Here is a 22,436-nt window from a genome sequence, read left to right as displayed (position 1 = left end):
AGCTGCTTGATCCAAGGAGACATCTGACTGCTATTTTGGGGTCAAGAGGGAATTTTTTCCTAGTTTGTTGCAAAATTGGAAGCGCTTCAGACTGGGTTTCTTGCCTTCTTTTGGATCAACAGCAAAAGCATATGTGAGGAAGGCTGAACTTGATGGATGCAAGTCTCTTTTCAGCTATGTAACTATGTAACTATGTAATAGAAAGTTATGTGGAAGGGAAAAGTGTGGGGAAAAAAGGTGCACAAGCAGCAGGGATAACCACAGCCTGGAGAGGATTGTCAGAAAAAGGCCATTCAAATGTGATGGGGACTTTCACAAGGAGTGGACTGAGGCTGGAGTCAGTGCATCAAGAGTAACCACACACAGACAGATCCTGTTTATGGGCTTCAGATGTTGTATTCCTCTTGTCAAGCCACCCCTGAACAACAAACAACGTCAGAAGCATCTTACCTGGGCTAAAGAAAAACAGACATGGTTTGTTGCTCAGTGGTCCAAAGTACTCTTTTCTGAGGAGAGCAACTTTTGTGTCTCATTTGGAATCCAAGGACACAGAGTCTGGAGGAAGAATGGAGAGGCACACACTGCAAGGTGCTTAAAGTCCAGTATGAAGTTTCCACATATGTGTTAAATTGGGGAGCCATGTCATCTGCTGGTGTTGTTCCACTGTACTTCATTAAGTCCAGGGTCAACCCAGCCGTCTACCAGGAGATTTTGGAGCACTTCATGCTTCCTTCCGCAGGCAAGCTTTATGGGGATGCTGACTTCATTTTCCAGCAGGACTTGGCACCTGCGCACACTGCCAAAAGCACCAAAGCCTGGTTTAATGACCATGGGATTACTGTGCTTGATTGGCCAGCAAACTTCCCTGACCTGAACCCAACAGAGAATATATGGGGCATTGCCAAGAGAAAGATGAGAGACATGAGACCGAACAATGCAGAAGAGCTGAAGGCTGCTATTGAAGCATCCTGATCTTCCATAACACCTCAGCAGTGCCACAGGCTGATAGCTTCCATGCCACGCCGCATTGAGGCAGTAATTACTGCAAAAGTGACCCAAACCAAGTACCGAGTCCAAATGCATGCTTAGACTTTTCAGAGGACCGATATTGTTCTATTTACACTCCTTGTTTTGTGATTGCATGTAATATTCTAATTTAGTGAGATTGTGGATTTGGGGTTTTCATGAGCTGTAAACCATAATCATCGCACTTTTGACAAATCACGGATTGAACTATCTTGCTTTGCATGTAATGCGTCTATCTCATATATTAGTTTCCCCTTTTACGTTGCATTACTGGAATAAATGAACCTTTGCACAATATTCTAATGTTCCAAGTATCACCTATATATTGCTTAGAATTTACGTCATAGATGATAACCTTACATTTACAATAATAATGCATATTGTAAAATCTAAAATAATTGTATCATAATGTAAATAAATGTATGTTTTATAATGTTTTTCTGTTCAATTAATTTCATGATGAGCTATATAGACACCTACGCATATCTGTTTTTTTATGAAAAAAAACTAAAGTATATGTGTGGGTGAATGAGAACAGTGAATATTAGAGCAGAACAAACACATGGTAATATTGAAAAAAAAATGTAAAAGTGCAACTCAAACGCATTAGCAGATATTGAAATGTTGCACTGTAGCTATTTATAAAGGGTTATAAGAACTTACTATTATCCATGCAGAATCTAGTCTTGAACTCATGACCCCACCAACCGACTAAGCTAAAATGAAAGTTACATAATAATCTGTTAAATAGATAATAAATATTAAGACAAAATATATATGACACATATAACAACTTGGATTGTATCTATATAGCAATAGTTTAATGAAGTATATGTAATATGTGTGTAGGAACATCATGCAATTAACTCTACAAGAAAAGTACAAACTTATTATAACAGAGTGAAAACAATTCTGCTTTAACCCCTTAAGGACACATGACATGTGTGACATGTCATGATTCCCTTTTATTCCAGAAGTTTGGTCCTTAAGGGGTTAAGTGCTATGATACGGCTGATTAGAACAGTGTTAGTGTCACTGCTTTAGAACTATGTAACTCAGATTGAAATCTCACTCAGAACCAGTAAGTGTTTTAGGGCAAGACACCTCGTGATATATATCCACCTATCTTAAATCCTCATAGATTGTAAGCTTGTTTGGGAAGTCCTTCCTGTTTCTATATAAATTCTGCAGAATATGTTGGTGTTACATAAATGCTAAGAATATTGCCAGAGAAGGGGTTTGATGACAATGCAGTCAGTAGATTGCAAAGGAGGAAGATAAGTCAATTACTCCCCCATGCTGCTTTGGTTTAAATAGTTTATGTTCCATATTTTACAGTACGTGCAGTTCTGCATTCGTCCACAAGGTGCACCAAAGACAATTTAAAGACAATCTAATCAGCATTTCTGGATTTTCTCCACAGTCCATCCGTTTGGTGAACATTTGTGTGGGTAACTAATTGCGACGAAGCACACATTGCAAACATTGTTACATTATGCAAGATCCATTATTCTTGCAAAAACTGCAACACATTTCTCTAGTCCTAAAAGAAGATGTACAACTTTACTTCTCTATGAATTTATGGAAACAGAACCTGTAAATCACGAGGCATAGTCTGTTTACAATAATGACAAGTATGAAAATACTTTATATAGAAAAGTCAGACAATATATGTTTTTACGGTGAGAACTAGGTCTTTTGATTTCTAACATGTTTTATATGAAGGCGCTCTCAAAATGCAACTACCTAGTGTGTCTTATGGAAAATAGTGTCTTGTTGCAGTCAAAGGATGAAATCTCTAAGAACCAAATTAGTATGATTCTATGATAAGCCACCAAAACTGGACAATGATCAAACAAAGGATGTCTTGTATCAAATCCAATGTGCATGTTTCTATTATGGCCTTGCAACTGTCAAATGCAACAAGTATTTTGTCTATATCTAGGATCTGTCGACTAAACCAGCGTTTCCTAAACTGCACACAGGGGCATTGCAAAATGTTTCTCTGTATCATATGATCATAGCAGTGGGAATCGTCCATGCCTCACTCTCCCCTGCCGGCTCTGCAGGACCAGAGTGGACATCAGAGCTTTCCCTCACCAGCTCGCTAGCACTGTAATACTGCAGCTGGCAGGGGAGGGAGAGAGTATCCGTGGAAGCTCTAACCTTCAGCTCCGCTGGGTTCTCCTCTCGCGAGCTCGGAGCTTTGCCACAGTTACCATGGCAATTCTTAGAATCTTGCGAGAGTGAACTCTAGCTTCAGGAGCTGCTAGAGTTCACTCTCACCACTAGGATCACCAGTGCTTCTCCACCAGACCACCAGGATTTAGTACTGTCATGTTTTTGACTTGGAGCGCCATGGCAAAATATTAAAATATTTAGGGCGCCTTGAATCTAAAAAGTTTGGAAAACACTGGACTAAACACAATATATCCTATTTGGATTACTCAAGAGTTATTAAATGAACAAAAATGGCTTAGAAGCTTGTTTGCACAATCTTGATTGCCTTCATATTGTGCCACTTCTTTTGTGAGTGTGTTTTTAATATATCTCTTTGATTTTATATTTGTTAATAAATACTGTAAATAATGTATTTTTATAACTTTTATTTTTCATGTTCTACTACTGGATCTGAGTGGTAATTATATTTGCACATTTGTGATTGTGGCGCCCTATGTTGTGGACCTTAGTGGTTCTACATATATTGATTAGTGATGTCGGTGGTCAACGCCATCATCGGTAGCCGATTGGACTACTGCAATGCTCTGTACCTTGGACTGCCTCAGAACATCATACACAAGCTACAGTTGATACAGAACGCAGCTGCAAGGCTACTTACGGGTGTGGCCCGCAATGACCATATCACTCCATCATTAAGAGCCTTGCACTGGCTGCCCGTTCGTGAACGGGTTCTGTTTAAAAATGGTTGTTTGGTATATAAGGCAATCCATGGTATGGGACCAGACTATCTGAAGGATAAATTCACACGCTATGCTCCCAGTCGATCCTTGAGATCGGCTGATTTAGCCTTATTGAAGATTCCAAATTTTAAAAAGAAAAAGTGCGGAGGGAGAACGAGTGATGTTCAGGGAGCGCAATTTTGGAACTCCCTGCCTCTGACATTAAGACTTGAGAATGATCTAGTGAAGTTCCGCCGGAGCTTAAAAACAGTTTTATTTGCTCAGGCGTATGGGATGACATGAAATTTTTAACTTGGTTCAAATGCATGTGATTATAATGCTGTGGTTTTGCTGGATATTGTTTTGTCTGTTTTTATTGCTGGTATGCGCATCGAGACCCTATGGGTAATAAGACTGCGTTTTCTTAAGAATTTTTAATAAATAAATAAATAAATAAATAATGTCCCGAATGGTTCGCTGGCGAATAGTTCCCGTCGAGCATAGCTTGTTCGCTTTCGCCATGGATGGCGAACATATGCGATGTTCGGTTCGCCCCCTATTCATCATCATTGAGTAAACTTTGACCCTGTACCTCACAGTCAGCAGACACATTCCAGCCAATCAGCAGCAGACCCTCCCTCCCAGACCCTCCCACCTCCTAGACAGCATACAATTTTGATTAATTCTGAAGCTGCATTCTTTTTTTTTTTTGTATTATTTTTTTTTTTTAGACAGAAGTGTGTTATATTTGAGCATTCTAGGCTGAACGTGCGTATATCATGGCTAGTTGCACTGAGGGTATGAGTATAAAGCAGTACATTGTTGTGAAAGATGGCTGTCATGTTTAGGGTGTAGCTTGCATGTTATCAACTGTGTATTTATATCAGCAGCTCCACCACTAGTTATAATCAAGTGTGAGTCGCCCCATGAGATGAGACTAGTGAATAACATAATACATGAACGGTTAAGGTAAAGGCATGTAAGGAGTAGTAAACTCTTTAGGAGGTGAAATAATGACATGCTTAAACCCTTGCTACTTTACGATTAGTTAATGTGCAGAGAGCAGTTCATGTGATCAAAGGCATGGTGTGGAGGATCGGCTATAGTGGGACATGCTTGGCAGGCTGCTGTTTACTGCTTGTGCTCATCCGATCCCTTCTGGGCGCCAGGTGCAGACCCTGGGAGTCCCTGATACCTGGAACAACAAAGGCAAGTCTCTGGCTGAGTGCCAGGTTCGTGGCTTGAGGTGGTGGAAGCTTGTTTTGTTGGGTGGTCGGATCTGTCCCGGTGGTGCTTCACGTCCGGTGCGGGATTGTGGTGGCTTAAGGTGGAGGCGAGTGCTTGACGTGGGGCAGGCTCTGCATTTTTGTTTGTGGCTCCGGTCCCGTCTTCGACGCCTTTTGCTTTGGTGGATTTTAATGGGGACTGCTTCGCTTAGCTGTGGTGGAGCTTGTTGGGGCTGTGGTGGAGCTTGTTGGGGCTTCCTGCTTGTTATTTGCTTCCAAAATTGATTAAAGAGTATGTCCAGCTTAGACTCAATATCCTGCCATGTTTTGCTGGTACCAGGAGGACACGCGGCTGCCGCCATATTGGGAGAGTCGCAGATGAGTATGTCAGCCTGGGCGGCTGTGCTCTGTGCTTCCATTAGCTCCAGACAGCCTCTCAGGGGTGGACCGGGATAACCCCCACCGGTCCGAGGGGGGGTAACGGAGCTCCTGCCGGGAAGTAGCTGCTCCTGGGCATCCCAGGATCGGGAGATCGGCCGCCTCTCCCGCCCGGTGAGCACCAGGCCACACTTGCCACGCGGAGGTAAGTAAGACTCTGTCGATTTGCTGACCGCTATTAACCATGTCGGGTCGGTCAGGTAGGAGCAACATTGCTGGGTCATCCCCTTCTGGGGTGAAATTCGCTAGTTGATAGCTGCTTAAAGTGAGATATTGAGGGAGCTCACACAAAGTGCGTCTTTCCTCCATGACAGCTAGGCCCCGCCCCCCGGAAACTGCATTCTTAGTGAGAGGAGGGACAGTGTAGCTGCTGCTGATTTAATAGAGAAATCGATTGCCAGGCTAGTGTATTCAGTGTCCACTACAGTCCTGAAGGACTCATCTGATCTCTGCTGTAAGGACAGCACCCCAAAAAGCCCTTTTTAGGGCTAGAACATCAGTCTGCTTTTTTTTTCTGTGTAATCTAATTGCAGTTGCCTTCCTGCCAGCGTGTGTGTCAGGCTCACAACATATACTGTGCTCACTTGCCCAGTGCCACCACTCATATCTGGTGTCACAATAGCTTGCATTTAAAAAAAACAAAACTTTTTTGACTGTAATATAATAGCAGTCAGTTTCCTTCACACGTGTGCGTTTCAGGGCCTGCCAGGGTACAGTGTCACACCAGTGCAACTCATATTTGGTGTAACAGTAGTGTACATTTAAAAAAAATACAGGGGGCTTGTTGTCACCTTTTGGGGACCCTTGGTGTTGTACGTGGCTGGGTGGAGGAAGAGACCTTCAATGACATCAGTGAGGACAAGGAACGGGACATGGCTAGCTTGGTATCCAACCTTGTGCAAATGGGGAGTTTGCGGTTGTGCAAATGGACTGTTTGCGGTTGTTTGCGGTGCGTTAAACGGAGAGTTTGGTCTGTCACTGTGAAGCGGGCGTAACCCTTACACTACCTGATCGATACAACATCATACCTGATGTTTTAAAGCACGTTATTCTAAACAATTTAGGAATGTTAGGTGATTTATGCCCTTTATGGATTAAAACCAGACTCTGCATCAACTATGTAATTTTCCATGGGAGTTTTGCAATGGATCCCCCTCCGGCATGCCACAGTCCAGGTGTTAGTCCCCTTGAAACAACTTTTCCATCACTATTGTGGCCAGAAAGAGTCCCTGTGGGTTTTAAAATTCGCCTGCCTATTGAAGTCTATGGCGGTTCGCCCCGTTTGCCCGTTTGCGAACATTTGCGGAAGTTCGCGTTCGCCGTTCGCGATATCACTAATATTGATTAAATGAACAGGTGACAATGTTATCCATCCATGAATTATGTGGTATTTGTAGTAACTGTAGTAACTTAGTCACTTTAAATTAGTCAATGATAAAAGTAAATTTGAGAACAAGAAGTACAAACTCTGAACTCTTAATTTCACGCTATGCTCAGCAACCCCTCTATTACAATTCTCTCCTCGTCCGTCATACAATTGTCATCAACTCCTACCTTCCTTCCCATTAAAATTATGTTACACCTCCTAATGTAATCTTCCTCCCATCTTATTTTATCCCTCTACTATGCCATCTCTTCACCACTTCCTGGTGGTAGTTGCTTTTTACTCCTCCAACATCTGCTGTCACCATACACTGCTGTGCAGCTTGAAGACCATCATGCATGGGGATCTATAGATATAAATGCTGTCTACCACAAAGGATTCTGCTATTGAGACTCTGAATGCAGTACTGAGTTTTACAGATTAGGTGCTTATTTCTGTGGTCAGAATACCAACCATGTACTAGTCTTGAGTAATGAGTGATTCTAGTTTGTAATTAGGGGTCAATTGTGTGGCAATGTGGAAATAATTGGTGGGGGAACTGAGGCTCTTTATTGCATTAGCAGGGACTGTATGGATATAAAAGTAGAGAGTATTTTGTACATGGGTGTTAATGAAGGAATTATCAATTGGTTTGTGTATGTAAGTAGAGTGATGTAATATGCACTTTAGTGCATAGGTGTGTCATATAGCTCCAAACTAATGTACAGTAAGTATTAGAAAATGCTGAAGCAATAACCAGTGTTTTGAGTGTTATTCAGCTTCACATTGATTTGAAGAGTGAATGCATTTATCTCAGATTAATTTATCACACACACACACACACACACAATATTCAGTCACTACACACACTCCCTCACCACACTTAGTCTTTCCCACAAACATACAACACTCAGCCACTGACAGAGACGTGCCCAGGGCTCCAGGAGGGGGACTCCCTCTAGCATCCTGCCAAGAGCATTGAACAATCTTAATATGGCTCATCATGCTGTACCCCTATAGACATAACATCCCAGACAGTGGATAAGAAGAGGGGATTGTGTCACCATGTACACTCCTGCCTGTATGATTTGAGCCGATCTTGGGCGGCTCATTTTCATGTGAGTTGGACCATCTACATTACTCACACACTTTAATATTTTACAATTTTACACTATTAGCCTTTTCTTTTTTTCCCAGTCATATTTCCCTGTCCCTATTTAAGAGTAGGTGTTGTTTTTATTACACCTCACACACTCAACTAATTTGGTTTGTGTTTAATACATCTTCCTTTTGTCAGTTGTTGGTGTCTATCTTGTGGTGGATTTGGGAGATATCCACCTGAGTGTAGTAGCGTGTGAACTCACACTAATCTATTTATTGCACCTAAGCGCCTTGATATAAACTGAACACTGAGTGTTTACTTAGCTCAAGATAACTCAAGGAAGTTCCTGCTTAAAACTTCAATCTCACTGCATTAGTAGTAGAGACAGGTAGAGGCACCCGGCAGGTTCCATGTAAGAACCTGGGGTGGGGGGCACCATGGACCTGTGAGTACTATAATCACTACAGTGAGCTGAAGTGTGTGGGGTGCCTAGAGTCTTCATTTAAAGTGCACTACAACATTTCTAAGTTTAGATTTGTATGCAAGGAAGTATAAATTGCCACTTATGTAATGACTTTAAATGCAAATCCAATCACTTAGAGTAGTTTTCAGCTGGAAGCCTCATGCACTTTAACCAACCTAAATAACTGAATCCATTGAATTAACCTGTGCTTAGACAGACATAATCAACAATCTTTGGCACTACAAGCTTGGAAATTAGTGTCACTTAAGCATTAAGCATTAATTAAGCATTAATTAATTTGGAATTGTCTTATGATCTGATACATACGATGGCTTAATGGTGGAGATATGTTTCTCATGGATGAATGCTCCAGCTAGTCCACCAGCTCCCGAGTTCAAGTACTACAAAGAAAAAGAAAATAAGAACATTCAGTCCATTTTTATGTAGAAATAGATTTAGTTGTTTTTAATACTTGAGTCAATGTATTAGTTGCAGTAAAACCCCTCATAATTCAAACAATTTGTCCAACCCATAAGTAAGAACAAGCATGGTTTACTAGCATAGTTCATAGTCTGACCTTTCAGTTTAGCTCACCATTTTTACAGCATAAGTACTAGTATAGCCTGATGCTGGCAAAAACAAATGGTTGAAGAAGCAAGTTACAGCTGGTGAAATAGTATCTCTATTTAGAAATAGATAAATATGGCAATTCAGTTTTATTTTTCAACATACAATATGGCATCAATGGACAGTGTGGACGATGTACACATGTAAGATTATGTAAGGTAATATAATAGCATAAAAAACGGCCTTTTTGCATTAACAATGTGCAAAATAGAGAAAGATCTAGCATTCATTCTTAGTTAAAATGACCCCCCTTTATTGCATTCAACACATCTGGCAATGTTTTGACCAGACAATTTAGTAGGCAACCATAAAGTGGCTGGACCTTGATCAATGAATTGTTTGAGAGCTATTTGTTCTGATTGGCAGTATGTGTGTTTGTAGAGAGAATGACAAATATGTTTTACTCTAGTCAAAGGCTATTCGTTACATGGTTGACGGAGATCATGTACACAAGCCAATTAATGGAATTTTGTTCTGACAGCTTAAAGAAATGGTGACTTATATTAAACTGACTCCACTATTTCATCTTCAAGCAGCCTCACTGCAAATTATGATGTGTGGGTGTCATTTACATTGTGGAAGATTTTTTAGTGCGGCTGCATACACCTTTCTTCTAATGTAATTTTGGAATACCTGTATAACTCGTAACTGGAGTTTCTTAAATGTAGTCTCTTTTAAGTAGGAGTTTGAAATCAAGAGTTTGAACTAACAAGGAGTTTAAACCAACAAGGTAACTATTATTTTACTTCCTGTGCTTGTTTTAGGCAACAGTGGAAATGGGTGTTAGCAAGATTGAAGATAGGACTCTGGATGAATCCAAGGTCCATAGTTCTGTGGCAGGTGTGAGCGAGTGGCTTTTCTGAAAGCTTGTATTGGAGATCTGGAGAAGCGAATTGCAACATTGAGACAGAGTGACAATCTTGAAAGGGGTCTGCTGCTCACTGAGCAGAGTTTAGTGGGGCATCTGGTGGAGTGGGAAGAGATAAGACTGCTGGGGAACAGGCACGTAGCTTGTAACAGTGTCACCTGGTAGCGGGGGGAGAGGGGGAAGAGAAAAAAATTAAGTTAGTTCTGACCTTGTGTAACCTAACAGATTTGCCCATTTGAGTGAGGATGTTGAGAGCATCAGCTCAGGAGTAGCTATACTAGAGAAAGCTTCTAACAGACCCTCTAGTACGGGTGTTGTTGGGAATGTAAGAAATACTGACAGGCTGTGTGGTAGAGGACTCTATTATTGAGAGCAGGTAGGGTAATCTGACACTCTGATCATTTCACCCATACAGGATGATTGAGAGGGGCTGGAGATGACCTGACTGTCATGGTCCATATTGGTAACAGTTGAAAGAAAGGATAAATATCCAGGCACACCTAAGGTTTCTTCTAAAAGGCAGACTATTAGAAACTTATAAGCGGAGACAATGTTCCGGCTCCTCTCTGAGCCTTTATCTAGTCTATTTAGGAAAACATCTCTTTTTTGTTCCTAATAAAGGACTGCCTTTTATGGATATTTTCTGGATATTTATTTGTCTACAGGCATTGGCCCTCCCTTTCTTCAGCACCTTGCAGGAATTATTACCCCTTTTTATTGTGTGCATTATACTATGGGTTTCTTGCAAACAACTGTGACAAAGTCAGAGTGAAATTAAGGGGTCTAAAGAATGAATTCAAGGATTTTTTTCTGAAGTTTTTTTCAGAAATAATACCTGTGCTGTGTGCCACAGTAGAAAGGGTTTTGGTTTGGGATTTTTAGAGCACTGGGCTGATTTAAAGCTGGGGCATAGGTGTACACAGCCTATTGCATAAGGGTGTGCATCCTAAAGCCCAAACGCAGTGTGATTATGTATGTGTATATATATATATTTGGATTGTGTGTGGGAGTAGGGGGACAGATTAGGAAATAGCCCCCCTCCCTTCTTACCATTTGCCTGGGAGGGGGAATCCTTGCTGATATCCCTGATCCCTGGTGGTCCTAGTGTTAGTGAACTCTAGCCTGCAGGGCTAGAGCTCACTCTCGCGAGATCTGAGCATTGCCGCGGCAACGCTCCAACCTTGCGAGAGGAACCTGGCAGAGTTCCTGGCTAGAGCTCCCCGGGTCCTCTCCTGCCTCCCTTCCTGCCTGTAGGCTGGAGGGAGATCAAAGATCTCCCTCACCAGCCCATGGAGGCACACAGCACGGGCCACGGGGATTAGGGTATGCCCAGACACCTGGCACACCCCATGCGCATGCCTATGAGCTTGGGTACAACATTTGTAATCCTGATGAATTGCACCTAAATGGAAGAGGGTCTGTTGTGCTGGGGAACAGTATGGATAAAAGATTGGAGGAGATTTTAAACTAGTGGTAGGGAGGGGACACAGAATTCTACAAAATGGAGATAGGACGTTCCCCCATGGGTTTTTATGTCCAAGCTGTATTATCTTGCACTTATCCACATTAAATGTCACCTGCCACAACTCTGAACTAGAAAAATGATCAGAGTTGTAGCAGCTGACATTTAAAGTGGATTAGTGCAAGATAATGCATCTTGGACGTAAAAACCCAAGGGCAGAGTACAGAATATTTCATAGAGTCCTAACTTCAACATCTGAGGAAAGGGATTTAGGGGTAATTATTTCTGATGACTTAAAGGTAGGCAGACAATGTAATAGAGCAGCAGGAAATGCTAGCAGAATCTCCAGAAGGATATTGATACTTTAGAGAGAGTTTAGAGAAGGGCTACTAAACTGGTTCATGGATTGCAGGATAAAACTTACCAGGAAAGGTTAAAGGATCTTAACATGTAAAGCTTGGAGGACAGACTAGACAGGGGGGATATGATAGAAACATTTAAATACATAAATGAGTCAACACAGTAAAGGAGGAGACTATATATATATAAAAGAAAAAATAATTACCACAACAAGAGGACATAGTTTTAAATTAGAGGGGCAAAGGTTTTAAAAAAACATCAGGAAATATTACTTTACTGAGAGGGTAGTGGATGCATGGAATAGCCTTCCAGCTGGAATGGTACAGGTTAACACAGTAAAGGAGTTTAACCCCTTAAGGACCAAACTTCTGGAATAAAAGGGAATCATGACATGTCACACAAGTCATGTGTCCTTAAGCGGTTAAGCCTCCGTGGGATAGGTATAAGGCTATCCTAGCTATAAGATAAGGCCAGGGACTAGATGGGCCGAATGATTCTTATCTGCCGTCACATACTATGTTTCTATCTTTCTAGGACAAAAATAGGCTTTATCCCAACAAAAGAGTGGTAGTGATGGGGGAGGGGAAGATCAGAACAGAAGAGGTATGTGAAAGTAATACAAATTCACATAGAGTACAAGAGACTCATAATAATATTAAATGTATGCTTACTGATGCAAGGAGCCTAAATAACAAAATGGGGGATATAGAGGCCATAGCATACACTGAGTAATATGACATAGTAGGTCTAACTGAAACATGGTGAGGTGAGACACATGACTAGGAAGTTAACGCAAATAGTTACACAATATTTACACTTTATTTAGGAAGGATAGAAAAAACAGAAAAGTTGGTGGGGTATGTTTGTATGTCAACCATGAGTTAAAATGAAAATGTGGAAGCTTTATCGGTAGATATCTGCTTAGGACAAAAGAGAAGAAACCAATTATTAGTTGGATGTGTTACAAACCACCTAATGTAAATATTGATGATGAAGAACAGCCGTTAGAACAAATCAGGAAAGTTGCACATCTGGGTACCACGCTAATTATTGGTGATTTTAATTACCCCCAAAAAATGGAAAAATAGGGAATTAGGTTTATGAACCTGTTAAACGACACCTTCATTTCACAACTGGCACAAGCACCAACTAAAAAGAATGCTGATCTGGTTATCACAAACAATGTTGATCGTATGACAAACATTCAAGCGCTTTGGAAATAGTAATAACAATATGGTGTCTTTTGAAATAAACTCAAAAAAGCAAATGCAGAAATTATTTGAAAAAGGCCAATTCCAATACGATCACACATTGAGTGTCATAAACTCTTTAGTGAAAAAACACTGAGGATAAATGCCTTCAAACCAATATTAGAAAAGTACACTTCTCAGTATGCACCATTGTATAATAAATATAAAAATAAATTAACTAAAGTGACTTAGTGGGTAAGGAAACCAAAACATTTAAAATTAGAAAAGGGCATTTAAAGCATTTACATCAGACAAATCAGAGGCGTCCTATATAAGATATAAGGAAATCATTTCCCTATACCTGACCCTAGCTAGTTGAGTCGCGATCTACTGGGGATATAACTTAAATACCAGTGGTATAGGTCTCCTTACTTACCTGTGAATCACCAAGCCCGGCAGTGTCACTGTTTAGCCTGATCTTTAAACGTGTCTTCTTGGGGGATTATGTGAATCTCTAGCTGCCCACCTGATGCACCATAATTGGTCCGTAAGGCCGAACAACTCTTATTCCTAACTACTCCCAACCGAGTATTGCCTTGCATGTAACTTATCATATATTACTTAAGCAATGCCTATGTGTATTACTTAATTTGATAAGAAATGTCTGCATTATGTTCTTTTTTATGTTTTTAGCTTTCTTGCTAACTGCTTTAACATAGTAGCTAGTATCACCCTGGTGACACTCATGGATGCCGCACCTTTAATTAACCGACCAGCACATTTACAGTGCGTCTGAGCATTCTGTTACCCAACCTCCGACTACTACTAGCACTGTGTCACAGCACATTTACAGTGCGTCTGAGCATTCTGTTACCCAACCTCCGACTACTACTAGCACTGTGTCACAGCCGGATAAGTATACTATGTTTCTCCTGTTATAACTTAAAAAAAAAAAAAATGTGCTATTTCTTTGCTTGCCATATTAATGTTTCATGTTACACGACAATGTACTGCCTATTAATACTGTTATGGCAATGAAAGCTCATGTGTACTCCCTTGCACGCAAAAATAAAGAATACAAAAAAAAAAGATATAAGGAAATCAATAATGCATGCAAAATTCAATTTTATGTGCTAAACTAGAAAATGAGAAAGTTATAGCCAACAAGAAAGAAACCAACATCTAAAAATGTGTTATGTACAAAAGTAAAAAAAATAAATAAAAAAAAATAAAGTGTAAGTACACTGAGAACACAGATTGGTTTGTCAGTTAATTATGACCAGGAAAAGGCAGACATTTTCGATAACTACTTTTCCTTGGTATATATTAAAGAGGATCACATGGCAAGAGATTTGCAAATCTACAACAATAGACCGTTAAAAGCAAAAGCCCTTGATGTCACTGAATTCTACCTGACACCAAAGTGTAAAAAGTCAAACATTACAAGTGACACACTAATTGCATGCTACAGTAACATAGATCTAGAAATAGATGATGAACCAGGAAATATTTAACTGTATTGCCTAAACACAGGATCGTGTTCAGAGTCTTGACAGATTGCAAAAGATTGGACTTGACTGGACAAATATTGATTCAGATAACCAGTACCCACCACTTATCCCAGTTGATTCTGTTGTTTTTCTTTTCTAACTACTTATTTAAGTTCCAATATTGAATGAATGAATGAATGAATATATACAAAATATCTATGACCAAAGTGCTAACACAGTGGGCCTTGAGCATGTCACCCCAGACCTTATTTACTTATTTACACCTTATTTACCTTATATACATGAAGAGTTTGAATAAGAAAGAAACATACTGACAATTTAGAGCAGGGGTCCTCAAACTCTGCCCCCCCCAGATGTTGCTAAACAACAACTCCCATGATTCTTTGAATTACATATATAGCCAGAGAATCATGGGACTTGATGTTCAGGAGTTTGAGGACCCCTGATTTAGAGGTTTTATTTTCTTTAAAAAAACTTGTGAACAGAATTATATATTACATGAGTAAAGTATGTATTTAAATGCAGCACAGAACAGTACTTTTAAAATACTCTTAACTGGTATTAGAACCATAATTCGATATTTATTCATATAATATTTATACTGAAACTAAATGCATTAAAAATGAGCTATTACCTTATAAGAACACCAACAGGCAAAATCCACTCCCCAATCATGTAAATATAATTCAACGTTTCCAACGGCATGTGCTAAGTCAAAGCCAACAAAGCACCCCTGCAATGTAATAAAACATAGCGATTTATAAAAAAAATACTAAGATACCAATTATAATAAAACGAAGATAAACATCAGTAACGGATCAAGTAAGACATTGTGTTATTGAAAAATATCAACTATTTGCATTATGTGACATATAAGATTCCTAACACTTTTGCTTACTTTCACAATATTTGATGGAAGTTTAGACATGAGTTTATATAAAATAAAAATAAAATAAAATAAACAATGCATTTATCACAATCAGTGGAAGTTATGTGAAAACACGGTACTTGTTTTACATTGCAGTTATACTAAAAAAACACTAGAGGGAGATAGTGACAAATAATATAATTGCATTGTCTGCACTATACTACCAAATAGCTTTTTTTTTCTTTTATAATAGATTTACTATGTGTTATTTATCAAGGATACACATGAAATTGTATTTTTGAGTATCTGCATATTCATTCTTTATGCAAAAATTATTTAAGAAATATGCTATAAGTATCACTCAGCTATACTTGCACACTGTATTCATTTGTTTCATGTTTTGATTAATACTTTGGTGAGAGCATTCTCGGTAATACCATCTAGCTACTGAATTAGAACATTTAAACTTTTGTACTCATGGAAGATGTGCGTAGATGCATCAGTATATGTTCACTTGTTTGAGCCTGGTATTGATTTCAGATGTGACCATATGTTTAAATGCTATAAACAGTCATATGCCTTTCCTTTGAGCACTTTCCATCCCCATACTTTTATATATATATATTTTTTTTATAGGCTAGAAATTTTAAGATAATGTTTACTAAAAACAAACAAACAATCATCTAAATGCTTGGATGAAATTTAAGTTACGGGGGTATTTTACAAGCAAGCCAGATGGTTGTTCTTGCAAATTACGTATAGAGAGATGGAGACAGTGCTAATAATTCAAATGTAAAATAATATAAGATCACTCTATGTGATGTGAGGAGGAAAATAAGCAGCATGCGGAAAATAAAAAAATATGAATTCTCCGTACCAACATTCTTTTTGAAAAGTTGTTTTACAGGTTTTTATCATTTACAGATATGCCTCACTGCAGAAACATAAAACGTGATACAATAAAATATAAGCATAAAACATAAAATAGTGGTTTTCCTTTAAGCAATGTTTTGTGATTGTAACACATTTAAACTGGGAATATGAAAACATAAATAACGGGAAATTTCTCTAGTTTGTTAGTTTGTACAGCAGAGTTTTTTTTATCTTATTCTACTTTTAAGACTGGCCAAAAAATGCTCGTACATGCAACGCTGGTACTAAGTAACGGTCAGATCATTTGTTGTCATTACAAGGAAAGTAAAGTTGTGATCTTTCATGTTATATACAACTAGTTCATTTAGAGAAGTTCAACTGATGAATCTGGTAAGGGGCTTAAATGTTGAACTTAGTGGTGGAATCAAAGGACCAAGGATTGATAGGTCCGAAACACATGTGGTTTTGACTTATCTCCTTGTGATGCTGCAAATTGTGCCTTTCTCATCATTGCCAATAAAGTTGGACACTGCTCAGGAGAGCACTTGACATTCAACATGCTTTTTCCAAGTCCAGCTATCTTTTCTGTTTAACAATTTACCATGACAAAATGAAACATGATTATTGATGATGAAGAGGTCTCCATAGTTGTCCTATTGACGAGAGTACATTTTTATAAAGTACTGCATCTTTTTTTTCCTTCTTTTTCTTTCTCTGTATATTTAAAACAATAGACTGGTTGGATACTGGAACCACCTTCATAAAAGATTCATAGAAGCCAAGTTTAATACAATGATCTTTAATGAGCAAATTAGATGTTAATTCTGGTATAATACAGGAGTAACATTATATATGTTTTCTATGTGGTTGTTGTATAAATATTATATTTACATTTATTTGTATGTTTCTTTATATCTCCCTTTTCTATTTTTTCTGTATTTATTATAATTTTTTTTATATTTTTTCTTTTTATATGAAAAATTATATGAAAAATTCAATAAAGATGAAATTAAAAGAATAAAGTACTGCATCTCTAAGATTGCTCTTTCATTGACAGAAGATACACATATCTTCTACCCATCTATGCCTTCTACCTCAACATCTGAATCTGGGTTCATGCAGATTGGACACTTACAGTAAAGAGGTGAAATCACAAAACTGTAAAAAGAGTTGTCAATAGGCTAATAAATACCAGTATGATTGCTATCAATTTAAATGGCAGAGTCTATCATCTGATCTACTGAATCACCATTAAGGGTTGAGCTATACATGGACTATGTTCAGGCATGTGGCTGTTTCTTGCCTTGGAATTTGCAGCAGATGAAGGAAAGTTAAGGGTATTTTGTTTGTTTCAATTTATTTAGATTTAATTTTTTTGCATATACTTATTTATTACTAATACAATAAAAAAAATCTAGGCCTATTTCAGTCTGTCCCTTTAATTTTCCATGTGCTGTACTATGGACTTGAATGAAAATAACAGCAGTTTATGCTAAATTATAATAATAATAATAATAATAATAATAATAAAATAATAATAATAATAATAATAGTAACACAGGAGACCGAAATAAAGACTGTATCAGGAATATAATAGATCTATATTGACTCTTTCTGTTACAAAAAGAGCACTTACAGTTTAAGCTATTTTACTAGCATTTACATTTTTCCTCCAATAAGATTAAAATTATGTCAGATTGTTAAACTATTTGTTATACTATAGCTGTGTCCTTCTGCTAAGCAGAAATGGCATTAAAATTACATATGTTTAATAACTACATTTTAACGTACAGTAATGAAATGTTCACTTTTATGATTTTTTAACATTGTAGCATTCCACATTGGGCTACAGACTGGGTTTCCATGGGATTTAGAAAATCATTTGTCATTTTCAACTATTGCCACAAGATGGCAACATTTTCTAATAAATGATCACAGTGGCACATAAAGGTCTTATTTTAAACAATTAAATAATACATTGGATTGTTTTAATACATTTTTTGCAGAATATGAACTATAACATAATAATTATTGTCCCTATGTATTCTATTCTCTTACATCACTCCTGATTTATTTACTAGTATTTATCTCGTTACTATTCCTCTTTTTAGCATCATAATAATAAAATAATAATAACAATAATAGTAATAATAATAATAATAATATTTACAGCTACTCATGTGAAAACATGTAGGATTATGATGGATAAAGAATTGGACACTGTGTGATTTATTTTAATTTAAGATTGAATTTCATCTTTGTTTCTAAATGATCTTTCCATGGTTGGAATTCAGAATCCCAAAGAAATTCAAACATGTTCAGCTTTGCGAGGTTCGTTTTTGTTTTTTTTTGACGTTCTTTAGTTAGGTTTTTACCTTTGTCAATTCAACTTATAAATAGTATCTTGTTGGCAAATTACAGAATGAGTAGAAAAACAGATAGAGCAAGACAAATTGTCCAAGCTTCAGAATCAAAGAGTTTAGAAGTGAAAATCATGACAGTGGAAAACATAGGTTTTATAACAACAGGACTCCAGATTACCAATACTAGCCTATAGTGTACATCTGAGAGGTCATGTGGTGGGTACTTCTCTGAGCAGCGCCAGTTAGAAACAAGATGTAAGCATGTCAAAGAAAAGTTTTAGTCATCAATTAAAGCATTAGTGAAAGTCATCTAACTAAGATTATTAAGTGGTGTGTAGTAACGTAGGTCAACGCCAACCACCACAGTGCAGGCTCCCCTTAAAAAGGGGTGTTGCAAGGCTCATTTGGTCCATGATATGAGTACATTTCAGCTTAGAGTTTAGGAATTCAAATGATCACTCAGTCGACTAAAACTCAAATGAATTGCAGCTCAGTCCAGAATCTAATCTCCAAGTCTACAATTCACGATTGTTGGGTGTTAATTAAAGATACCCCACTGATTCCATCCTTTATGCTGAACATTAAGACTAACAAAATATTTGTGCATTGAGCTCCTTCAATCCAACTTCCACTTTATTCTGCCAATGCAAGATCCAAGTACCACTGTAAGAGCCAGCTATGATAGATACACTGGGATTTAAAGCATAAGCACAACGACACTTGGGAGATATTTTATTTGTACATGTTACAAGCATTTTAGCTTTGCCACACAAAAGCTAAAAGAGCTACAAAACCAATAAAATCTTATAGTAAGCTTTTAAGTTATTTTAGAAAATATATGCATTTTATGGGTACGTTCCACACAATAGTGGATAAGATTATAACAACTTGATTAAAACTATATACAATTGTACTCAAAATTATTCAACCCCCAAATCAATTGTATTACCACATTTTACAGACTTTCAGCTGTTTGCAATCAACAAATCAAACAACAGCAGTTGAAATAGCTCAACACAACAAATGTTTTGAGTGGTTTCCCCAATTTCAACTGAAAATGTAACTTATAATGACTTCTCCAATCTCAAAATAATTCAGCCCCTTCATGGCAGGCATCTTTAGTACTTAGTATATCACCATTTTGCTGTTATGACCCGATACAAGTAAGATGCATATCCAGACACTAGTTTCTGGGGAATCTTAGCCAATAGCTTATGAGCAATGGATTCCAGTTCAGTAATTTTCTTGGGTTTGCATGCTACAAATCACACCAGAGATTTTTGATAGGGTTCAAATCAGGTGACTGATTGCCACTGTAGAATTTGCCAGGACTTCTCCTGCAACCAAGACTGGGTGGAATTTCTGGTATGCTTGGGATCATTGTCTTGTTGGAAGGTCCAATGACGCCCGAGCTTCAGCTTCCTCACAGATGGCATGACGTTTTCTCCTAGGATTCCCTAATACTTCAATGAACTTCCGCATGCTGCAACTTTCCAGTGCCAGAGAATGCAAATCAGCCCCATGGCATCGCCAAGCCACCACCATGCTTAACTGTAGGCAGAGTGTTGTTTTCAGTGATGCTTCCTTCTTCTTCCTCCAGATTAGTGAAGTCGCGAACATGAAATTTGCCATTCGCGAACGGCAAATGCGAACTTCTGCAAATATTCGCGAATGGGCGAACCCGGTGAACCGCCATAGACTTCAATAGGCAGGCGAATTTTAAAACCCACAGGGACTCTTTCTGGCCACAATAGTGATGGATGGGTGGGGGGCCCTAAACAAGAATAAGGGGCGGGGACCTAATGTCCTCCCCGCTGACCCCCACCCCTGAGTGGTGGGTGGGGCCCTAAACACAAATTGGGGGGGAAATAATGTCCTCCCCCTGGCCCTCACCCCTGAGCGGCGGGTGGGGGCCCTAAATACCAATAGGGGGGACCTAATGTCCTCCCCCCGGCCCCCACCCCTGAGCGGCGGGTGGGGGCCCTAAATACCAATAGGAGGGGGGACCTAATGTCCTCCCCCCCTGGCCCCCACCCATGAGCGGTGGGTGGGGGCCCTAAATACCAACAGGGGGGACCTATTGTCCTCCCCCCTGGCCCCCACCCCTGAGCGGCAGGTGGGGGCCCTAAATACCAATAGGGGGGGACCTATTGCCCTCCCCCCGGCCCGACCCATGAGCGGCGGGTGGGGGCCCTAAATACCAATAGGGGGGATGACCTATTGTCCTCCCCCCGGTCCCCACCCCTGAGCGGCGGGTGGGGGCCCTAAATACCAATAGGGGGGACCTAATGTCCTCCACCCAGCCCCCACCCCTTAGCGGCTAGTGGGGGTCCTAAATACCAATGGGGGGACCTATTGACCTCCCCCCAGCCCCCACCCGCCCTTAATACCAATAGGGGGGACCTAATGTCCTCCCCCCGGCCCCCACCCCTGAGCGGCGAGTGGGGGCCCTAAAAAAATGTGCCCCCCAGGTGACTAGGGGTCCCCAAACCCCTAGTCACCCCCTCCCCCCCAAAAAAAATGGTGCCCCTACCTACCCCCCTCACCCTAAAAATAATGAGGGGGGAGTCCATAAATCTAAAAACCTGTAAATAAATAAAAATAAACTTACCATTAGATGTCTTCTTTTTTCTAAAATCTTCTTTCTTCAGCCCCCAAAAAGGGCAAATAAAAAGCCAATATAACCGTCGCACTTTGAAAAAAAAAAAAAAAAAAACGAGCGCAAAAAAAATTAATCCTTCTTCACCTTCGAGGGCACGCCGCGTACTGAGCTCCGCAGGGCGGGTCAAGGCTTATAAAGCCTTGTCACACCCTGCAATTAGGCTTAGAACTCTCTGATTGGTTGGTTTAAGCCAATCAGAGTGCTCTGTGTCATTTTACACAGCGTGGGAAAATTCCAAAGAACTTTCCCACGCTGTATAAAATGACACAGAGCACTCTGACTGGGTGGATTTCAAGCCACCCAATCAGAGTGCTCTGTGTCATTTTACACAGCGTGGGAAAGTTCTGTGGAATTTTCCCACGCTGTGTAATTTGACTCATAACACTCTGATTGGTGGATTAAGTAACCAATCAGAGAGTTATGAGTCAAATTACTACTGACCCAAAAATACACATTTTTTTTGTATTTTTGGGTCAGTAGTGGTGTATATTTTGGAGTTCTGGTATGGAAACCTCCTGCTTTTAGTATTCTGGCATGGAAACCTGCTGCTTTTGTTAGATGTGTTCATTGCAAACAGTTGAAAGTCTGTACATTTTGACAATAAACCTGATTTTCAATGGGGGTTGAATATTTTTGATTACAACTGTAGTCTAAAATCTGCTTCCATACTGTTTCAGAGTTTCTGTGATTGGTTCTGCAGATGTTAAAATAGCTTTCTATAGGGAAGCATATTTTAAGGTACTGATGAGATGGTATCTAGTACCCAGTAGGCTAAGCAAAATTTACCCAATGGCTGCTCCCACTTGCTGGAGGTGCAATAGTGGTAAAGGCACCATGTTACATATTTTTTGGGAATGCCCGAAACTTAGCGCATGTTGGACCTATGTGGGAAACGTAATACACAATATGTCCGGGTTAAAACTCTCTTTTCAACCTGCTAGTTTCTTGCTCCACATTATACCTGACTCGTCCCACATCCCCTTGATGGCAGCTATCATTCATGTTTTAATTGCAGCAAAACTATGTGTTGCGTCCCACTGGAAAAGTGACTGTATCCCTTCTGCAAAAGAACTGTTTAATAGAATCAACACCGCATATTGCCACGAAAAGGAATGGGCAAAAAGAGGAAACATG

The 22,436-nt window shown here is 39.3% G+C and overlaps 1 protein-coding gene across 1 annotated transcript in view; it reads right to left on the bottom strand.

Annotated features, from left to right (window-relative positions):
- KYNU (kynureninase) overlaps positions 1-22,436 on the bottom strand; it is a 92,469-nt gene that overhangs the window by 5,747 nt on the left and 64,286 nt on the right. Inside the window, exons 9-11 of the mRNA XM_063428589.1 lie at positions 15,171-15,269; positions 8,846-8,919; positions 1,690-1,742 (exon numbers count right to left, since the gene is read on the bottom strand). Of these exons, the coding sequence (XP_063284659.1) occupies positions 1,690-1,742; positions 8,846-8,919; positions 15,171-15,269 (226 nt within the window). The remainder of the gene's footprint in view (positions 1-1,689; positions 1,743-8,845; positions 8,920-15,170; positions 15,270-22,436) is intronic.

This window comes from Pelobates fuscus, chromosome 8 (assembly GCF_036172605.1).
Source record: "Pelobates fuscus isolate aPelFus1 chromosome 8, aPelFus1.pri, whole genome shotgun sequence".
Taxonomy (NCBI): Eukaryota; Metazoa; Chordata; class Amphibia; order Anura; family Pelobatidae; genus Pelobates; species Pelobates fuscus.
Note: the sequence above shows the minus strand (reverse complement) of the source record. Positions and strands in the feature narration are given on the sequence as shown.